This window comes from Puntigrus tetrazona, chromosome 1 (assembly GCF_018831695.1).
Source record: "Puntigrus tetrazona isolate hp1 chromosome 1, ASM1883169v1, whole genome shotgun sequence".
Lineage (NCBI taxonomy): Eukaryota > Metazoa > Chordata > Actinopteri > Cypriniformes > Cyprinidae > Puntigrus > Puntigrus tetrazona.
Window position 1 is genome coordinate 27,178,865 of NC_056699.1, and position 17,268 is coordinate 27,196,132.

Sequence of the window (17,268 nt, forward strand, 5' to 3'; positions counted from 1 at the left end):
GGACGCACAGTGGTCAAATAACACGGTTGTTTTCCACGCCAAGAGTGTTAAACCGCTATATATAGCCTTCCCGTCGGATCTCGGGATGTCGGTTCTGCTTCTCGCCGTTTCCTTCGTGCCTTCCCCACATCTGTCCTTCCCCAGACCCTTCTCTCTCCACTAACCGCACGCAAACCCAGCGCAGCTCGCTCTCGTTAAAGCATCAACACATTGTTTGAGCCCGTGATCGCCATGACAGCATCAGCATCCCCTCCGCCGAAGCCTCGCGCATGCACGACCGCGTTCCCGACGAGCATCCGAGGATCGATAACGACGACGGCGAGGATGACTAAACAGAACGACCGGGAAGCGTTAAAGGCACCCACCGCTTTCCATCTCGTTGCCCCGTTTGGCGGCCGGCGTGTTGCCCATGACTCCGGGCCTGTCAGGCGCTAAGGAGAGCCGCAGGTAGGGAGGGATGCTGCCGCGCCTGTCGCGCTTCGCCTCTCACGGTCCGTTCGTGCGACTGGCGTGCACCGATCGGCTCCGAGCGTGAAAACGGGGGACGTCGACGCGTCCCGACGGCTCGGCGGATAAACGGCGATCCCTTACAAATGCAGCAGCGGCGGCGGCGGCGGCGGCGGCAGCAGCAGCAGCATCCGCGTTTAAAGGGCGGGCGGACGGGCCGCCAGCATCAAACCGGACTCGGGCGTCCTTTCCTGGCCTGGCTCTTCGCCGCTCCTCCGCGGCCCCGCAGTCCTGTCCGTCGCCTCCCCGCGGGGGTGTTCCGTGAGCGGCGCTCGCAGGGGAAATCGCGGCGGAAAAACGCGGATGCAGCTCCGGCGAGATCGTTCATGCAGCTGCGCTTCCCGTGGCCATCGACGGTGACTCCGCCCCCCGCGGACTGAGCCCGCCCACCGCGCCGCCCTATTGGCCGAGCGGAGGAAGACGGACAGATGTGCGAATGATTGACACAAACGAAGCGGTCGTGAGCGATTTCTCGATATCGAAACAAAACATGGCTGCTTTTCCGGTTCTCGACGGAGGGCGCTTTACAATCGACGTCGCGTTTGAGGGGATTTTTATTGTGTTATAAAGTAAACGCTGTACGTATATTGAATATTTACCCATTTGCTGTCCAAGGAATAAAAATACTGGTCATTTAATACAAAAAAGGTCATTTGTCCATCACGTTTTAAACCGGATACATTTCTTATTTTTATGTCTCTTTTAGTATTTATGTTATTGTCGTTTAGTTACTAACTCAGAAGTGTAAAAGTGTTAAATATTGTACTTAAGTACAAGTGAAGATACTCAGGAGGAAAGTTTTAGAAAAATATCCGCCAAAAACAGAAGGAAGTGCACTTAAAGTATTAATTATCTTCTCAATACAAATTAAAATACAGTGCTATACAGGTAAAAATGTTACCGGAACGAACTTAAAATTTAAAAACAGAAAAAAATAAACTATAAAAGCATTCATTTAGGTTTAAGTTGATGAACTAAACGTTTAAAACTTATGACAACGCGTCAGTATTAAAACGCTCGCTGTGAACTGTATCATAATCCTGAATGAAGCACAAAGCCTGTTCTTCCACAGCAGTTCGGGTCGGCGTCCCTCGCCCCTCTGACCCGCCGCCGGCATATTTCCACAGACCCAGATCAGAGGACAGAGAATAGAGGGAAACTACGGGATGAGAGCGGAGGGAGCGATGGAGGGATGAAAGGAAGAGTAGTTGTCTGATGTGATGTGTGGATCAAAGGTGGAGCAGCCCAAAGTGCCATCTCTAATAGCTGTTGCTTAGCAACATCATAAAAAGGCACACACGGGGTGCGTTTCCGTACAAAAGAGCCAGAAGACGGGAGAGAAAACCACAGACGGCTTTACAAAGACAAAAGATCGTATTTATTAAATCCCAGACTTTTCATAAACAAAACGTCACACGGAAAGAAAACAAGGCAACGAAAGAACCAACTTGCATTCGGTTTAAAACGACTCATCTCGGACAGGAAGCCGGGAATCGGGTCCCGAACACCGACCGCATCCGAGCAAAGTGTTCCCGAAAAGTTGCTCCGGTTTCTGACCGCAGGATGAATCTCGCCAAAAAAACATGTCGAGGTCACATTTATTTAATTTTTTTTTTAAAAAAGGGAAACTTTTTAGTGGTAATTCTTAACAGGAAATAAAAAAAGACACCGTATGGTACTATTCTATGGTTATCATAAACAACTCTGCTTTACGGTGATGAGCGCGAGCGTGTTTCTGGAGGTTACAGTAACGACAGCTTGGGGCTGAACAGTCTCAAAACATACTAACAGTCCTAAAACGCTTCTGCAAAATATAGTACTTCCTAAGAAAATGCCGACCGAACGCGTTTTTATGGGATTCACCTCACTAGTGATGTGCACCACAGAAAAACAGAAGAGAACAGTCCACGTCTGCTGGTGCTGCAGGTCCGGCCCCCTGCTGCCGCGTCCGATCTCAGCGCTAAGAGCACGTGTGGGACAACTGTAGGTGTATAAATACAAAAGAACACATTTATTACTTCACGAGCGAGGTTGCGGTCGCGTTCGCGCTTTATAAGCAGTCCATAGAGTTGTCGGGCATGAGTCCGAGGGGCGGGGCTTTGCCGGGCATGGAGGAGGGCGGGAGCATGGCATTGGGGGCCGGGTCTACATTCTCCGAATCCTCCATCTTGTCCATCGTCGCTTCCCAGTTGATGTGGAAACGGGTCACGCGGGGGTTAGAGGCCAAGATGTTCCTCTGCAGCTGCGATTCGGACCAAAAGAACAACAATTAGTTTCTAACCTGTCAGCGTTTAATGCTAACACCACTCCTCAAAATATAACAATTCACGCAGTGAGCAAGACATTGGTTACAGCACAGCATTGTTGATTTTTAGGCGTTCAGATAATATCAACCAAGACTAAGAAGTGTATTTTTAATTGAACGAATGTGACTAACGCTACCAGAACCTCAACAAACAGTATATCATAATTATTAAAATGTATTTGAATAGTCATCTCTGCGCTCGTGTCGTTCAACAAGCGGTTTGAGACTAGAAAGATCGTTTAGCAGAATTAATGAATTACAAAAAGACAGCGGGCTATAAACGGCAGCCACCTGCCTCTTTGATCTGACCGCCATCAGCACGTTTTCAAAGGCAGCGGGTCTGAAACGCTCAAACACACTCTTAACACACGACACGCTCGCGTCTACCGAGCGCTAACCCTTTCACGCCGGCAGCGGTGGATTAAATGTTTAGTAAGTTAACTATATCGGCAAGCTGGGATCTGTGCGTTCCTTCGGCGATCGATCTAAAGGCCCGGGCGCTCACGAGCTTCAACGACAGGGAGAAAAAATGTTCGGTATAGAGCGCACGTTACAATTTTAACATGTTTGCGCGTTCTGAGTCGAGCTCATCGTCAGAGCTTAGGCTTCTGGCATCAAGCTAAGCGTAAATACACAACGCTGTTGTGTTCGTAACTTACGACATTAAACGTGACCTGGGAGTCTCAAGGCGGCGGAAAATATTTAAAGCAACAGCCAAAAATATGGGTCAAAATTATTGCTTTCACGCCAAAAATCATTAGGATATTAAGTAAAGATCATGTTATATGTTATATTGTACCATTTCCTACCGTAAATATCTTAAAAGTTAATGTTTGATTAGTGATATGCATTGCTAAGGACTTAATTTGGACAACTTTAACTGTTTAGACTTTTTATGCACTCTCAGGTTGTCCAATGGTTGCATCTTCTATCCTAACAAACCATACATTAAAAGAAAGGCTTATTTTTTTTCTGTTACTTTAAAGAACTGACTGGTTTTGTGGTCCAGGGTCATACGTGTTAATCATGACATTATGCGTCATTTCATCGCATTGAATTCATGTAATAACGTGCCTTATCTTCCTCATTGTGTCCGACCTGCATATAACATATAAGGAGATATATTGGTTTAAAATGTATTTAGTGTTCGACTGTGAAAACTAAACTTGTTTGTCTCAATAAACCGGCTTAATTTAAAATGGTTCCGTTTATAAAAGCTTATATTTCTTTCCGATAATAACCGATACCTACGGATGTGAAATGTTGATTCTGTAGACGTGCTCGGCCGGCCCTTAGTGAATGAAGGTCTCACCTGTGTGTAGTCGGGTTTGACCGGCGGGTTCTCCCGCAGCTCGGGGTCCGTGTACTCGTTGTTCACGTAGTAGCCGATGCGAATGAACTCCTGCCCCCGATAGGTGCACGTGATCAGCACTACGGTCACGCCCACCGCGTCGCTCTCGGGGATCAGTCCCGTGTTTGGAGCATCCGCCTGTCAATCAAACCCGAATGCTGTCATTTATGCAGATCGCTAATGTTATTGGGTCTACAAACGACCTAATTAGCATGCATTCATCTATGCTTCGAGCAGCTGGGACTGAGGTTTGCAGGAAGCCCACCAGGAACAAGCGTTTCCCGGATCGTTACCCACCTGAAAGACGAACATATGTCTTCCTGCGGGAACTGGGCCGACCAGAACCGAGTCCAGGATCTGGTCGTACTCCTCGCTCTCTGCAGAGCCCACATAGATGATCTTCCACTCGAGATCTGAGGCAGAAACGGAGGGACAAACAATTCATCCTTCGAACCGTTAATAAACAGAATTAAAACATTACGCGACATTTAGTGCAAAATTTAAATCGCACGCTTGAAAAAATACATCTTTTGTATGCTGCTTTATTCGTGCATTTCGAATTTTATATTTGATTATGAGAATAAACTAAATTTTTATCTCGGCGATAACCAAAAACCTTAACCACTGGAGTCAATTATTGCAATAATTTCACAGGTATTTTTATTATTAAGTGTAATATTACTTATCGTCAGTAAATGTGTGCGTTTAATTAAAATGTCCTTTTATAAAGGCAGTGAGGAAACAAGCCTAGTATTCTTATAAAGTATTCTTTGTTCACAGAACATGGCAATAACTGAATAAGTGTTTTTTTTTCAGAATACTATAATTGTGAAGAATGGCAAAAAAAATATTTTAGCTGAGAAGCATACAATAAAACAAGCACGATTTACATTCTAGTAAAAATTGGCAAACAAAATAGAAAAACGCTCATACTTTTAAGTATAAAATAATGAAATAAAATAACGTCTAATGCTTTTTACAGTAATACTGTTCTGCCCCAAAATCGTCACAGCGCCTCCCGACACGTGACGCCACGAAAGATCTAACCAATCGGAGAGAGCGCAGACGCTTTGTTCCCGCCCACTTCCGCCGTCGGACTAATCTGGGAAGGAGACGGAACGCCAGGTGTTCATAACAAACCCGCCCAATTGCTATTCAGAACTAGCTCGGAACGAGCTTGAAAAGCTTCGACGTTTGAAAAATCGCGTCACGGTGGGGTAAAATACCGAAAATTCGCATCTCAGGAGCTAAATATCTAGGTCGTTTAAACCCGCGGCAACGGTATCAAAGCAGACAAAGTCCGCGGGAAAAGCGGGGACATGGCAACACACGCAAGAGGGGCGGCCTCGCGCTGTCATCGAACTCCCCGCCGGCGCCAAAATATTCAGCGCGTGAACATTAACAGCCGACAATAAGACTTTTCCCGCTTAAACCGCCATAAATATTCCCGTGTCTCTCGACGACGTGCGAGACATAATGACAAAGTAAAAAAAAAAAACAACAACAACCCGTCACCTTTAATATTTCAGCGTCAACGAAGTATAACCGTAGTATGCGCGTATAAATGGCGTCAATTTGCGAGCTCCCTCACCTTCAGGCAGGTCCTCCATGCATTCAAATGTGATTTCGAACTGAAACGGGTTTCCGAAAGGACTGGGGTTATCCAGAACAGCCACGTTCAGCACCTGCACTTTAGCCATGGTGGCTCGCGAGGTTCGGGCGACAGAAATCGGCCTTGTGTCTGTGGAAGAGCGCGGAACCGTCCAGCTCCGAATCCGAGGTAAACCCCAGCGGAAGCGTGTAACCGGGGTCCGACGTGTAGAAGAAAACGATCTCCCGCCGAAGTAGGTGAAGCGCAGGGTTTTCTCTCTTTGTACTTTCTGAACTAATCGGATGCTCGGCGCACACCCATGTTATTCACTGCCGGGGTGTCCTGAAGAGCGCGGGGTTTAGAGCAGGCTTCACAGACGAATAAAAGAATCCCGATGAGTTCTTTCCGCTGGATCCAGGAGGAAAAAAACCCGTCTGTAAGTGCAGCGAAGACACTGAATGACAGCAGCAAGTGCTCTGGAGCCGATGTTTGTCTTCTTCAGCCCGATAGACCGGCTCTCTGCTGCTTCCCGCAGGACTGGAGGAAGTCTTCTTCTTCTTCGGAGTTTTACAGCATCCGGTTTGTTGCACTACTGCCCCCTACTGTGCTGAATTTCCTTTACGCTACATTCTCCACTACAGTTTCTTTCATTAAAAACAACCAAACTTCTTTTCTCTGCACATTTTAAAATGCTTTCAACATTTCTATCTACTGTCTGGCGTTTTCCCATAATATAAAGAGTGCTTTTAAGGCTGTAATGCTCCTTATTCTGCTTAAAATTTATTCATATTCTTACCATTATCTCTTGATACACCCATTTTGTTTGTATATTTCTGTATATATAGAGTATAAACGCCTTCCAGCTGTTTCTTAATGCCACTGATGCTGTATTTCATTTCACATATGCTCTTTCCATCTAATTCAGATAACTTGATATAGATATAACTTGACTCGATTTCAACATTTGCTGTTTTGGTTGTTTTTTTTTTTGTTGTTGTTTTTTTTGCTAGCTTGTCTGCCCTTTCGTTGCACAGGATAAAGCCGGGACCCGCACGAATGCAATATTCTTCCCTGCTGTTGTATAAATAAATTAAAATAGGCAACACTTTATAATAACGGCACACTTTGAATCATTAGTTAAGCACAAATGCACAGAATTTATATTTTTATAAAGCAATGTTCCAGCATTAAAAAGCGTCAGTAAGCCGCTTAATAATGTTTAATAAATGTATTTTCGTACTTTACTAACAATTCGTTTTTAGTTTCTAAATTATTTTTATTTTCAAACCAGTTATTTAGGAGTCGTCGGTGGTTCATAAGATCATTTATAAAGCGTAATAAACTATTTAAATGTTCATTTGTCTCATTATTTAGTTTGTTCACTTTTTATTGTTAGGTTTTTTTAGTGATTTAGTCACCCCTAGTCAAAATAACCCAACTGCAGTTTGATTAACAGGAATGCATGATGAAGAAACGTAAAATCAGAGTTGTCTGTTTTTGCAAATTAACTCTTTGTATTCGCTTAAATAGTCAGATGCTCCTTTACTTATATTTTCGGCGGGCGTCGAATGCAGTGAAGCAGACGCACAAGGACACGAAATGCTGTGCAAAGACCGCAAGTCAACAGTTTTATTAAAAAGGGAAGCGACGCGGATCAAAAGCAGTTTCCCAGACAGTTAATGAGATATGAGACGAGCAACTCTTCAGACCAACAAACCAGATTCACGACAGCAGCTGAAATAAGGACATGGTCAGAAAGGACACATTCGATTCCACGAGACAACACAGGAAGCAGCACGACTAGATGACTAGACGAGCCCTATTTCTCGCAAATGCATTTTTCCGTGCTCGAGCAGGACAGGTCGTTCCAGCTGCTCAGAGGATCCCAGGGGTATAGAGCGACGCAGTCTTCGTCTCCTCCGAGGTTGTTTGGCTCACCCTCGATCCAAAACCTGGAGAAAAGGTGTCCGAAGTAATTTAACTGCTGAGGAGCATCGCCGTTTAGAGAGTAAACTAAACACGATTGAGCAGAAACTGAAAGATTTACTAAATGGGAAGTTGCTTGCGGTTGTGGTCGTGATTGCATTATGAGGTTTTTTTCTTTCTTACCCTCGTTTCAGTGGAGAGTTATCCACCCATTTCATGGTGCCCTCCTTCTCGCTGTCGGACAAACCGATCCACACACTGTCCATGTAAACGAAGAGATGAATTTCTGTGGATGAAAGCAGGAGCGAGCGTGATTCCTCTCAGTCAGTAACAGAGACCTCTCTTCAGCACAGACCCACCTGCTTCTCTTCGGTGTTGATGATGATCAGATCAGCTCCACGATCCCTGCAGTACTGTCTGCTGTCAGACCAGTTCATCGCCTCGGTGGACATGAAAAACCAACCTGAGCCGCAGCATGAACACTTTTCAGAGCCACACAAAAACATGAAGACTTAAGATGCTCGTCGCTCAAAGACGACTTGCCTTTCCTCTGGAGCAGAGCAGCGTTATTGTCCTGCAAGACGTTGATGGTTTGATTGAGCTCTTCAGCCGTGTTCTTGTAACTCTTTATCAGGTCTCTCTCTGCTGTGATGGAGATGTTCAGCAGAACGATGAAGACCAGCAGAAGAACACAAATGATCCCGAGACTCGCTGTGATCAACACCAAACATCTACTTCCTCCTGACGAACGGCAAGAAAAAAAGCCAAATCAGTTAATTTGCTGAAAATGATTAGACATCGCCTCAAATCAGCAGGTAAGTAGAGCGTATGTTTGCTTATATTGACAAACTGAAATTCCTATAAAGTCAAATACGCAAACGTATGAAGAAGTCAATAGAAAGAAAGCTATATTAAAATGTTAGTGCAAAGTTTTTGGAAAGCTAAAAACTTACTGCAGTGTTTAGCTTTTGTTTCTGTCTGCCTGTGTTTTTGTCCAAATGTTTCTGGTTGTCCAACATTTTCGTAAACCGTATCGATGTCCATTAGTCAGTGTGGGTGTCAGTCTTCACAGATGAGCTGTGATCTTTAGCTTAATGTTTCAAAAACCCTAAACCTACACAGGAAGTCACTTCATGCTCTAAACCGGTGACAAAATCACAGGAAGCCGTGGAAGGCGATGTGATAATTCTGCTTCTATTGCATGTATGTGTCCTGTTTGAGTCATAAGGACCAGTACTGACCAACAAGAACACTGTTATGTTTTTACAGGATGGTAAAGATGTTTAAAAAAAAAAAAAAAAGTCAAGAACATATGCCGAGAAAGCTTTAAAATAATGACATGTTAATAAAGCTCAAGCAGAAAGAAAGTGAAAGATTAATTTCTAGCTTAAACGTTATTTATTCTTCAGACATTCCTCTTTAAGTACAATAACTTGCATAAGAAGTGAGCAATGTTTGGTTTTTCACCGTGAAATCGGGTAAAATTCAACAATCTGGACATGAAGCCACGTGTACGATTAAAAAATGCAAAGGTGAAGGCAAAAAACAGTGAGGTAGAGCTGAGCTACAGAACAAAAGGGACAAACTAAATATATATATATATATAGATTTAAATCAACAACATGATTTTGCGTCATGACTGTGCGATGACGTCATCGTGCAGTGATGTCACAACATCACTTAGCAGCCTTTAGCAATAAATCAGCTTTCCTTTAGCAACTTCCTCTGCATTGAGAGATATTGTGAGAAGTGCTTGCTGGTTGAAACGTTGCAGTAGCCAATATATCTATAGTTTTCACAATATCTCTCAATGCAGAGGAAGTTTATACTAACTTTATACTAAACAAGTGAAACGTCACGTTTTAAACCGCTTTAGCTTTAAGCAGTGGACCAGTAGCTGCGTGGTGTGCTGCAGTCTAACAGAAGTCTACAGAATAAGACACCATCTAGTATCTGAAGGGGTTTTTTACTTCAATTATCTGTGTTTTTAATCTCACTTTGTGTTTACAACAGATAAAGGATAATGGATAATGTTCTGCAAAGTTACTAGTACGCTGCCATTTACTACTTTAGATATTTAGATATTTAGATATTTGTACATTAAACACTTATTAAATGATTATTTGTAAGCAGTTTCAAATCGCAGCTAGCTTGGTTCACGTGATGTGTGTGCTGCTGGGCATCTCGGCTTGTCTCTTTTTGTTCAGTTTAAATAGTAAATGTTATTAGAAAGTTTCTGAGGTCTGAACTGTTGCTAAATTTAACAAAATAGCTGGATTATCTAGACAGTGTGAGGATGACCATTAGCTCCCTCTAGTGTATGAAGCTTTCTAGCACTGCGTTAAAGGCTGTTTTTTAATATTGCATGAATTTTATGATTTTTTTTAAACCTCCGGCCTGGTTTGAGGCTGAATAAAGCTGTGTGTTGTTAATGAGAGACTACACGCAACATGGGACGGTCTTATGTCCTTTATAAAGATTTGAGTATTTTGGTTGGGAAGGGTTTTCTCTGAATATGTGCTTTATTGTTTCATAAGCTAGGGGAAAGTGGAAGAAATAATTCTAATTTATGTGACAGAACCGAGTCTTTATTTTTCCCAAAGTCACTTCTTTGGCCTTAGGAAGCACTGGGTAGGATAAACACCGCTTTCTTTTTCTTCTTTTGCCTCATCCTCACTACGTTCTTGTAAAACGTATTCCTTTACCGTTTGGTTAAATTAGTTTGTAAACTGTTTAAAGTAAAACCGGGGCCTTTATCCCTATATGCATTCTCTAGTTGGGCATTTAAAGCTAAATGTAGTCATTGTGATTATAATAAATGACCAAAATTATCCATCAGTTGACTTACCATCCATATACCTTTTCTCCATCAAAGCACATTAAAACAGTGACGTCCCATTACTCAGGATATATCTGTAGGTGTATAATGTGGTGTGAAGTTGAGTTTGAACATTAGGTAATTAAATGATGACCTAAATTAAATAGTTTCTGGTTTCTGGATATCGGTGGGAATAGAACAATGTCATCTGCCTGTTAGAAGTTGCAGTAATGGCCACATATAACCAGCAGAGGTCCACAGAGACTCATTCATTTTCAAGCGAAAGAACAGCAGGAAGAATCTACTGATAACACCCGTACCAGTCACCGTAACCCCACGCCAAGAGAAAGAGCCCATACTGAATGGGTCACGAATTTCTGAGCGTGAAAGAGAAAGACGAGACTCAATTGCTTATGCTTCTACTGCTTCTACAGCAGGACATCGCAGCCTTGGATGTCCACTCTATCCTCAACCCCAGGTGAATATTGACAATTTTGCTCTGCTGAGCAACAAAATACACGCATTACCCGTAACCCTTAAAACTGACGAGCTTTCCATTGATCTCACAGCCGCGATTGACTCTGGAGCCGCTCTGAACCGGACTGACCACTGCATCGTCACTAAATTCAACATAATCCTTTAATCCTCCCATCAGAATTAAAGCCATCAACAACTCTCTTATCGAAAGAGGAACTACCCAGCAGACTCTCACTCTTCACGTAGGGGTACATCAAGAGTCCATCTCCCTGTCACAGAATCCCTCAAACATGAAATCATCTTGGGATTCCCGTGGCTCTCTACTCATGATCCTGACATCTCATGGCATCACGGCGAGCTAAGAAACCTGTCTATCTTCTGTCACGATCGCTGCTTCGCCACCCAGCCTGCTTCACGTGTGACCACCAGCGGAGAAAGCCCAGAAACCCTAAAACCTGTTCAAATCTCTTTGTGTTACGATGATTTGCCTGAAGGTTTTAGCAAAGTCAAGGCTACCAACAACCCCCTCATCAAGCTTGGGATTTGGATGCCGTTAGGTAGCTGGACAAGCCGAGAGAAAAGGTGGTCAGGTGGTGACGATTGTGGTCGTACACGTTCACACAGCATATTCAGATAAACAGATCAACTCTGAACATCACAAGACGATAAAAAAAATCACAATAGTAAGGATACAAGACATTTCAGCTGGTAATTTATTCGTGCTGCAACACTTATTGTAAACTGTTACCTTAATAGTAAATAGCAATAAATGATTTAGATTCATTTCCATGCAGCAGAACTCATTTTTAAAACTAATTGCTCAAATGACGTCAGAGCACGTGATCGGAGCATGATTCATGAGAGGCTAGCTGTACTACAGCGCTATGACAAACAGGAACAAGTGCACTACATAGACGCTTCCTGACTCTGCTTTTGGAGCTTTGTTATTTGAGAGGACTTTAAACATGAGTGGTAGACTACTAAACAAGCAGAAACGCATTCACTGGGCGGATTATATTATATTTTTTTATATTATATAGGCTATTTTCTGCTTGTTTGTTCTTTAGAGAAGCTACAGTGGCCGATATTATAGTATACAGGATATAGGGTACAGGAGCCGTAGATGATGATGGCCAGCAATGAGGTTTCTTGACGAAGGTAAATTAAGGAATTTACCTAATTATTGAATAAATTGATACGTTGTTGTAAATATTATTGCTACTCGTTTATCATATTATCATAGCTGATTTTAACGATTAGTATTTAGCACCCCCATGAGTAATTTTTTTTAATGTGTTTTACTGAAAAACGATAGGTTCAGGGGCAGGTTGGGTTACGTGCTCATAAATGTGTAAATAATTGAATACAAATAAAACGGTTGTGCCATTGCATTGAAAAATCAAACTCCAACACATATGCCACAATGGCAATATCATTACTTAATATATAATTCTGCACGATGCTGAAATTCCCAGTATCTCCATCAGCATATTGACACCAAGGCTTTCTTATTTAAACCAACAAAGGACCTGCACGTGAAAAAAATATGATAATGTTTTTCAAGTGGGCTAAATATACACAGAAAGTGGTTTCATTGGCCTTTGACACGAATAGAGGCAAGGCACGGCATGTTCACTTCGCACATACAGCACATTTCAGACACTAATAAAGCCTCCACGGCATACAGACAGGTCACATGACATCATAATCGTGTTGCATTGTGGTCTATGAAGTTTTCTGAAGTATGCGTATGAAGCAGACTGGCTTCCTCTGTCATCGAGTGCTCAAGAGCGTGTCCTTATAAACAGAATCTCATTAGAAAATATCAGTTTGTCTGGTAACAGCAAAGCAAAGTAGTCTAATACCCAAAACCCCGTTACCAGGAGGTTTTGTCGTATACCCAAACTATCCAAAACTCCTTTAACAGCCTCCTTCTGTCAGCCAGGAAGTTGACTGAAGGAAAAGCAGAAGCAGGAGACGAAGTGATAATGAAAAAAGAGAGCAGAGTTTAATGAATAGTCTTAATTGCGTATGTTTCAATACACATCAAGAATACAAGTTTGACAAGTATTGTTTTACCAAAACCGCCTTAAAACAACGTCCCATAAACCTTGGGTTTCTATAAACATGGAATGACAATATGACAGAGTAGCTGTGCAGTTTCACAAAGCTCTCATTATAATGTACAAAGAAGGCAAAAAACAGGACAGAAACCTTCGCACACATCAGCTGTTAATGTTGTGTTTATTTCAACAAGTTTCATACATTCACACATTCAGCTTCATCATTACCAAGTTTATTCAAGTGTACTATTACTACACTTTTAAACTAAAATTAGGAAAGTATGCTTTTAGTCATTTTATGTACGTTATGCAAAATGATTTTAAGTATATTTGACAAAACGTGTATTTTTGTGCTCCTAGAGTCAGTGTTTTGATTGTTATATTGAAGGATTGTTATAAGGCACACATCTGGACTGAACACACTGTAAAAAGTCTTGAAGTAGCTGATTATCTTTTGCTTTCTGTTTATGATTTATGATAATTATAATTACTTCTGGTGCTAGTATTTCTCTCTTTAGTTTATTAACAACGGCGACATGTTTTTGTTTACTAAAACAGCTGTTATAAATATGAATCATAGTAAATGTCTCTTTTACTCCTTAAAAGTGTTCACATACCTATTGAACAGATTTACAGGGATTTAATATTCGATAATTATGCCCTATGTGTAATAACTGAATCTAAATGAGTCCTGTACACAGATTATAACACACACGCACAATGAGGATGTGGACTTTAATTGGATTTTAATATCTGCTGTCACTTGGGCAATCAAGGTAGGAACCTTTAAAAAACTGTAAGAGGCCATCATTTTTATAAACACTCACTAGTTCCATGATCACTTCTCTTAAGTTGTGGTCTTTGAGAGGACAATTGTAGAGTTTAATATAGAAATAGTGTTAAAAAACCTGTCATTTTTGCATGTCTTTGTATGTGGTTTGTTATATTTTAGTACTGTTGGTTTTTCCCTAACTTCTAACTTCTGCCTACAGTCCTTAGAAGAAAAACGTCCCTGTCAGTACCAAAGCATGAGTTCATCAGAAGCTATAGCAGAAGTGAAAGGGCAGAAATGTACAATAGAATTTTTTTATTTTTTTTTATGGCTGTGGTTTTTAAAGGAACTGTTTTAGCAGTTGTAGGGAGTAAAGCAAACGAAAGAAAAGTTAATGTTAACATTTAAAACAAAGCCAAATTACGTATATAGCTTGCACTTTTTTCAAACATGCCTGTTATTTTTTTGTGTCATGAATAACAGTTGTAAAATATGAAATGTTTAGCTGTACTTCCCTATAACTTCTTTGACCATTAACTTAATTCCATTGCGACACTTTATTTTTAAAGTAAAATGTCAACTTTGATTTGATTGGCCATCTTAAACTTTTTGAGATTGATAATCACTTTTAAACCACCGATGTAAACCAGTCTAACAATATAACTTTTTTGTGTTAAAACAGTGTTAAATTTAATGAGGTAACTAAGAGATTCATTGAGTGATGTCTGTCATAATTAAAGATACGTCTAAAGGTTGAAATGGAGTCCAGTTAATTAAACATAAGTTACATTGTTTTCTTTACTAAAGTAATGGGTACTTTACTAAAGTTAAATGAGTATTCCCAAGCTGTTTTATTCATGGTTTTGTAGGACGCTGTTGAACTCTCACAATGCAGATGCCAGGTCACAAAACAAAGAACTCCCTAATCAGACAGGAAGTTATTGTTGTTTGATTATGCCTGGCAAAAATCCATGTTAATTTTTACTTATTCTGGAGAAGTAGGTTGATGTGCAGTGATATTTCTGCAAATTAGCTCTTAAGATAGAAGCACCAAAAGATCAACCATGAGGAACATCATTAGCGACACCTGATTTCTGACTGTCAAAAATACTGATGAGTCTGTGATCGAGTGTAATTCCTACCCGATTACGTAGCCGATAGATTCTGTGCTTTGTTGCTTGTGATATAACACAGCTCAGCTTTAAAACAATGTGTTTGTCCTCTTTGTTTCAACTTTATAGCAAGATATAAAACTGAAGGAAAGTCCGAAGGCATGTACCCCTTAGTCAACAAATTTCATTAGTCTCTCTTCTCAATATAACAATATAATAATTGTAAATTAAGGACAATGAAGCAGATACATACATGAGAATAATGTGAAGTGAAAAAGAAACAAAACAAAGATGCCGTTTGCTGTGGTAAAAATGGTTGTTGGCGATTTTATAGTTTACAGTGATTGTCACTTCAGTGCTTCAGACCAACAAATGACAGACTGATTTAGCAAAACACTGAACTGACAGAATAAACACTATTTCTCACAAATAGCTTTTCTCTTTTCGGAGCATAGGAGATCATTCCAGTTCTCCAGGATTTGTTTTGAAGGATTCAGTTCAATGCAGTCCTCTCTTCTACTCTGATAGTTATTTGGCTCACCTGGAGCCCAAAACCTGAATAGAAGGCGTTAGATTTTTAGTGATCTGTATGTTTCTCAAAGTTTCAACCCATCTTGTAATTAAATGTGAAATGTCACAAGCAATTCAGTTATCGACTATACTCGCAGAAGCACAGTAGTGTTAAGAAAAACGTAATAAAAACAGAAGTGAAAATTCAAAAAAAGTTCAAAAGAGGAGGAGAATATTCTTTTAATAGAAATAGAATCTTTGTCTTATGTGGTTTTGCTGGTTGGGTTTGTGTAAAAGAGTTGTATTCAGCAAATCTTTGCAGTGAAGGTTTTATTTTTAAAACTAGAACATTAGAAGATTTTAGACTTTTCAAAGTTTTTTAGTGACTCGTTGCACCATCTGCATTTTTTGCACAATTTTCTGTTGGGACAACTGGTGCCACAATTAAAAAATGTAGTAAATTTAACTGGGCCGATAGAAAGAATATTATGCAACAAGTAACTAGAAAATCTTGAGTTTTTTTGCAGTGAATAAAAAAAAGAGTAAAACAAATAAATTCACAGTGGTTTGAGCAGCTCTTACCCTCGATTCATGGGTGAATTATCCACCCATTTCATGTTGCTCTCGTTCTCTTTGTCAGACAAACCGATCCACACTTTGTCCTTGACGAATGAAGATATGTGTCTCTGTTTGTGAATAAAACCAAGAATAAACAGGATTCCTTCCCTTCATTAACAGATGCTTATAGATGAACCCACCTGCTTCTCTTCAGTGTTGATGATGACCAGATCAGCTCCACGATCCCTGCAGTACTGTCTGCTGTCAGACCAGCTCTTCTCCTCATTGGACATGAACAAGCCATCTGGACCCCACAGATATCCTGACAGAAACGCACACTGTTTAAAAAAGGAAAGAAACTTGAGCAAAGAATGATTTGTACGAACCTTGCTTGGTAGCGGCCTGAAAGTGCTGCAGTGTGATGACAGCAATCAGAAGAAGGCAAAGGATCCCAAGACACACAGTGATCGGCACTAAACATCGCCTTCTTCCTGTCAGACACAAAGAAAACACAAAACCATTAAATACTTGATATTATCAGACAATTGGGCTTCAAGATGCAGTAAAATATGCAATAAAGATCATATGCTTAAAAAATTTTATCTAACAGTACTCATTTCCTTAAACCATTCTAACATCATCATAAGAAATTAAACTTCCTTCTTACTGTGATTGCGAGCTTTTCTTCTATCGTTGCCGTAAGTTTGAGGTCTGGTTGTATTCGTAACACTTTTGCATGTAGCATTATCATAAAAGTCCTCTTGCATTTTTGTTGCTGTTGTTCTTATGTCTACCAGTATGTGTTCACAGATGAGCTGCGGTCCTTAGAATGATGACTACTTTTCTTTAGTGGTGCTAAACCAATGAGGGAAGTGATATCATTGGATATTGGAATTAGATATATAGACTTCCGATTACTCAGACCCAACAGTCGACAGCGAGTCAGATAAACTGAAGTATAACACCAGTCATCTGATTCAACAATAATTAATTTTAAGTATCTTCCTCACTTTGCAAGTGTTCCTCAGCTGTTTGTGTTCGGTAACACTTTACTTCAGTCTTATGCATACCTCTTCAAGTAAAAAAGTGTAACCTCTTGTTCTGGTTAGGTATGTGCCGAACACGGCTTTTACAACAAACTGTGTTGATGCTTCTGAGCTTTTGACACAGCGTTCTACTTCGCCATCTGATGGTCAATAAAAATGGTTACGCCTATTGTATCATTTCGATTTTTGTTAATTATGATGTTATTGTGAGGTTTAATTGTCTATTTAATCA

The 17,268-nt window shown here is 40.9% G+C and overlaps 3 protein-coding genes, 1 long non-coding RNA gene and 1 pseudogene across 5 annotated transcripts; 1 reads left to right on the plus strand and 4 right to left on the minus strand.

Annotated features, from left to right (window-relative positions):
* LOC122344269 overlaps window positions 1–1,118 on the minus strand; it is a 10,877-nt pseudogene extending 9,759 nt beyond the window's left edge.
* Window positions 1,119–1,862: 744 nt separating this feature from the next.
* LOC122344447 (histone chaperone asf1b-B) lies at window positions 1,863–7,038 on the minus strand. The gene is made up of 4 exons (XM_043238124.1): window positions 5,755–7,038; window positions 4,461–4,576; window positions 4,125–4,301; window positions 1,863–2,749 (listed from the first exon to the last, which is right to left on the minus strand). Exons 1-4 carry the CDS (start codon window positions 5,861–5,863, stop codon window positions 2,558–2,560), a joined length of 594 nt encoding a protein of 197 aa, XP_043094059.1. The 5' UTR covers window positions 5,864–7,038; the 3' UTR covers window positions 1,863–2,557.
* A 316-nt stretch (window positions 7,039–7,354) lies between these two features.
* Window positions 7,355–8,865, minus strand: LOC122344496 (C-type lectin domain family 4 member A-like). Its single transcript, XM_043238127.1, has 5 exons — window positions 8,634–8,865; window positions 8,224–8,421; window positions 8,040–8,143; window positions 7,864–7,938; window positions 7,355–7,706 (listed from the first exon to the last, which is right to left on the minus strand). Exons 1-4 carry the CDS (start codon window positions 8,722–8,724, stop codon window positions 7,882–7,884), a joined length of 450 nt encoding a protein of 149 aa, XP_043094062.1. The 5' UTR covers window positions 8,725–8,865; the 3' UTR covers window positions 7,355–7,706; window positions 7,864–7,881.
* Window positions 8,364–16,305, plus strand: LOC122344644. Of its 2 annotated transcripts, XR_006250914.1 has the most exons (4): window positions 8,364–8,495; window positions 10,718–10,976; window positions 11,068–12,133; window positions 16,171–16,305. It is a non-coding gene; the product is annotated as an uncharacterized LOC122344644 (long non-coding RNA). The 2 variants fall into 2 exon arrangements; XR_006250913.1 differs by lacking the exon at window positions 8,364–8,495 and having other exon boundaries at window positions 9,493–10,976.
* On the minus strand, window positions 15,225–17,197 carry LOC122344463 (C-type lectin domain family 6 member A-like). The gene is made up of 5 exons (XM_043238125.1): window positions 16,658–17,197; window positions 16,377–16,481; window positions 16,191–16,312; window positions 16,015–16,118; window positions 15,225–15,477 (listed from the first exon to the last, which is right to left on the minus strand). The coding sequence occupies exons 1-5, from the start codon at window positions 16,755–16,757 to the stop codon at window positions 15,339–15,341; spliced, it is 570 nt and encodes a 189-aa protein (XP_043094060.1). The 5' UTR covers window positions 16,758–17,197; the 3' UTR covers window positions 15,225–15,338.
* Window positions 17,198–17,268: the final 71 nt, after the last annotated feature.

Coding starts and splice junctions, on each gene's coding strand:
- LOC122344447 (XM_043238124.1), bottom strand. CDS start 5,863: ATGGCTAAAGTGCAGGTGCTGAACGTGGCTGTTCTGGATAACCCCAGT. Junction 4,577..5,754: donor CATGGAGGACCTGCCTGAAG/GTGAGGGAGCTC, acceptor TTTCTGCCTCAG/ATCTCGAGTGGAAGATCATC. Junction 2,750..4,124: donor TCAAACCCGACTACACACAG/GTGAGACCTTCA, acceptor TCCGAATCGCAG/CTGCAGAGGAACATCTTGGC.
- LOC122344496 (XM_043238127.1), bottom strand. CDS start 8,724: ATGGACATCGATACGGTTTACGAAAATGTTGGACAACCAGAAACATTT. Junction 8,422..8,633: donor AACAAAAGCTAAACACTGCA/GTAAGTTTTTAG, acceptor GCCGTTCGTCAG/GAGGAAGTAGATGTTTGGTG. Junction 7,939..8,039: donor TCAACACCGAAGAGAAGCAG/GTGGGTCTGTGC, acceptor TTACATGGACAG/TGTGTGGATCGGTTTGTCCG.
- LOC122344463 (XM_043238125.1), bottom strand. CDS start 16,757: ATGCAAGAGGACTTTTATGATAATGCTACATGCAAAAGTGTTACGAAT. Junction 16,482..16,657: donor AAGAAAAGCTCGCAATCACA/GTAAGAAGGAAG, acceptor TGTGTCTGACAG/GAAGAAGGCGATGTTTAGTG. Junction 16,313..16,376: donor TCAGGCCGCTACCAAGCAAG/GTTCGTACAAAT, acceptor CGTTTCTGTCAG/GATATCTGTGGGGTCCAGAT.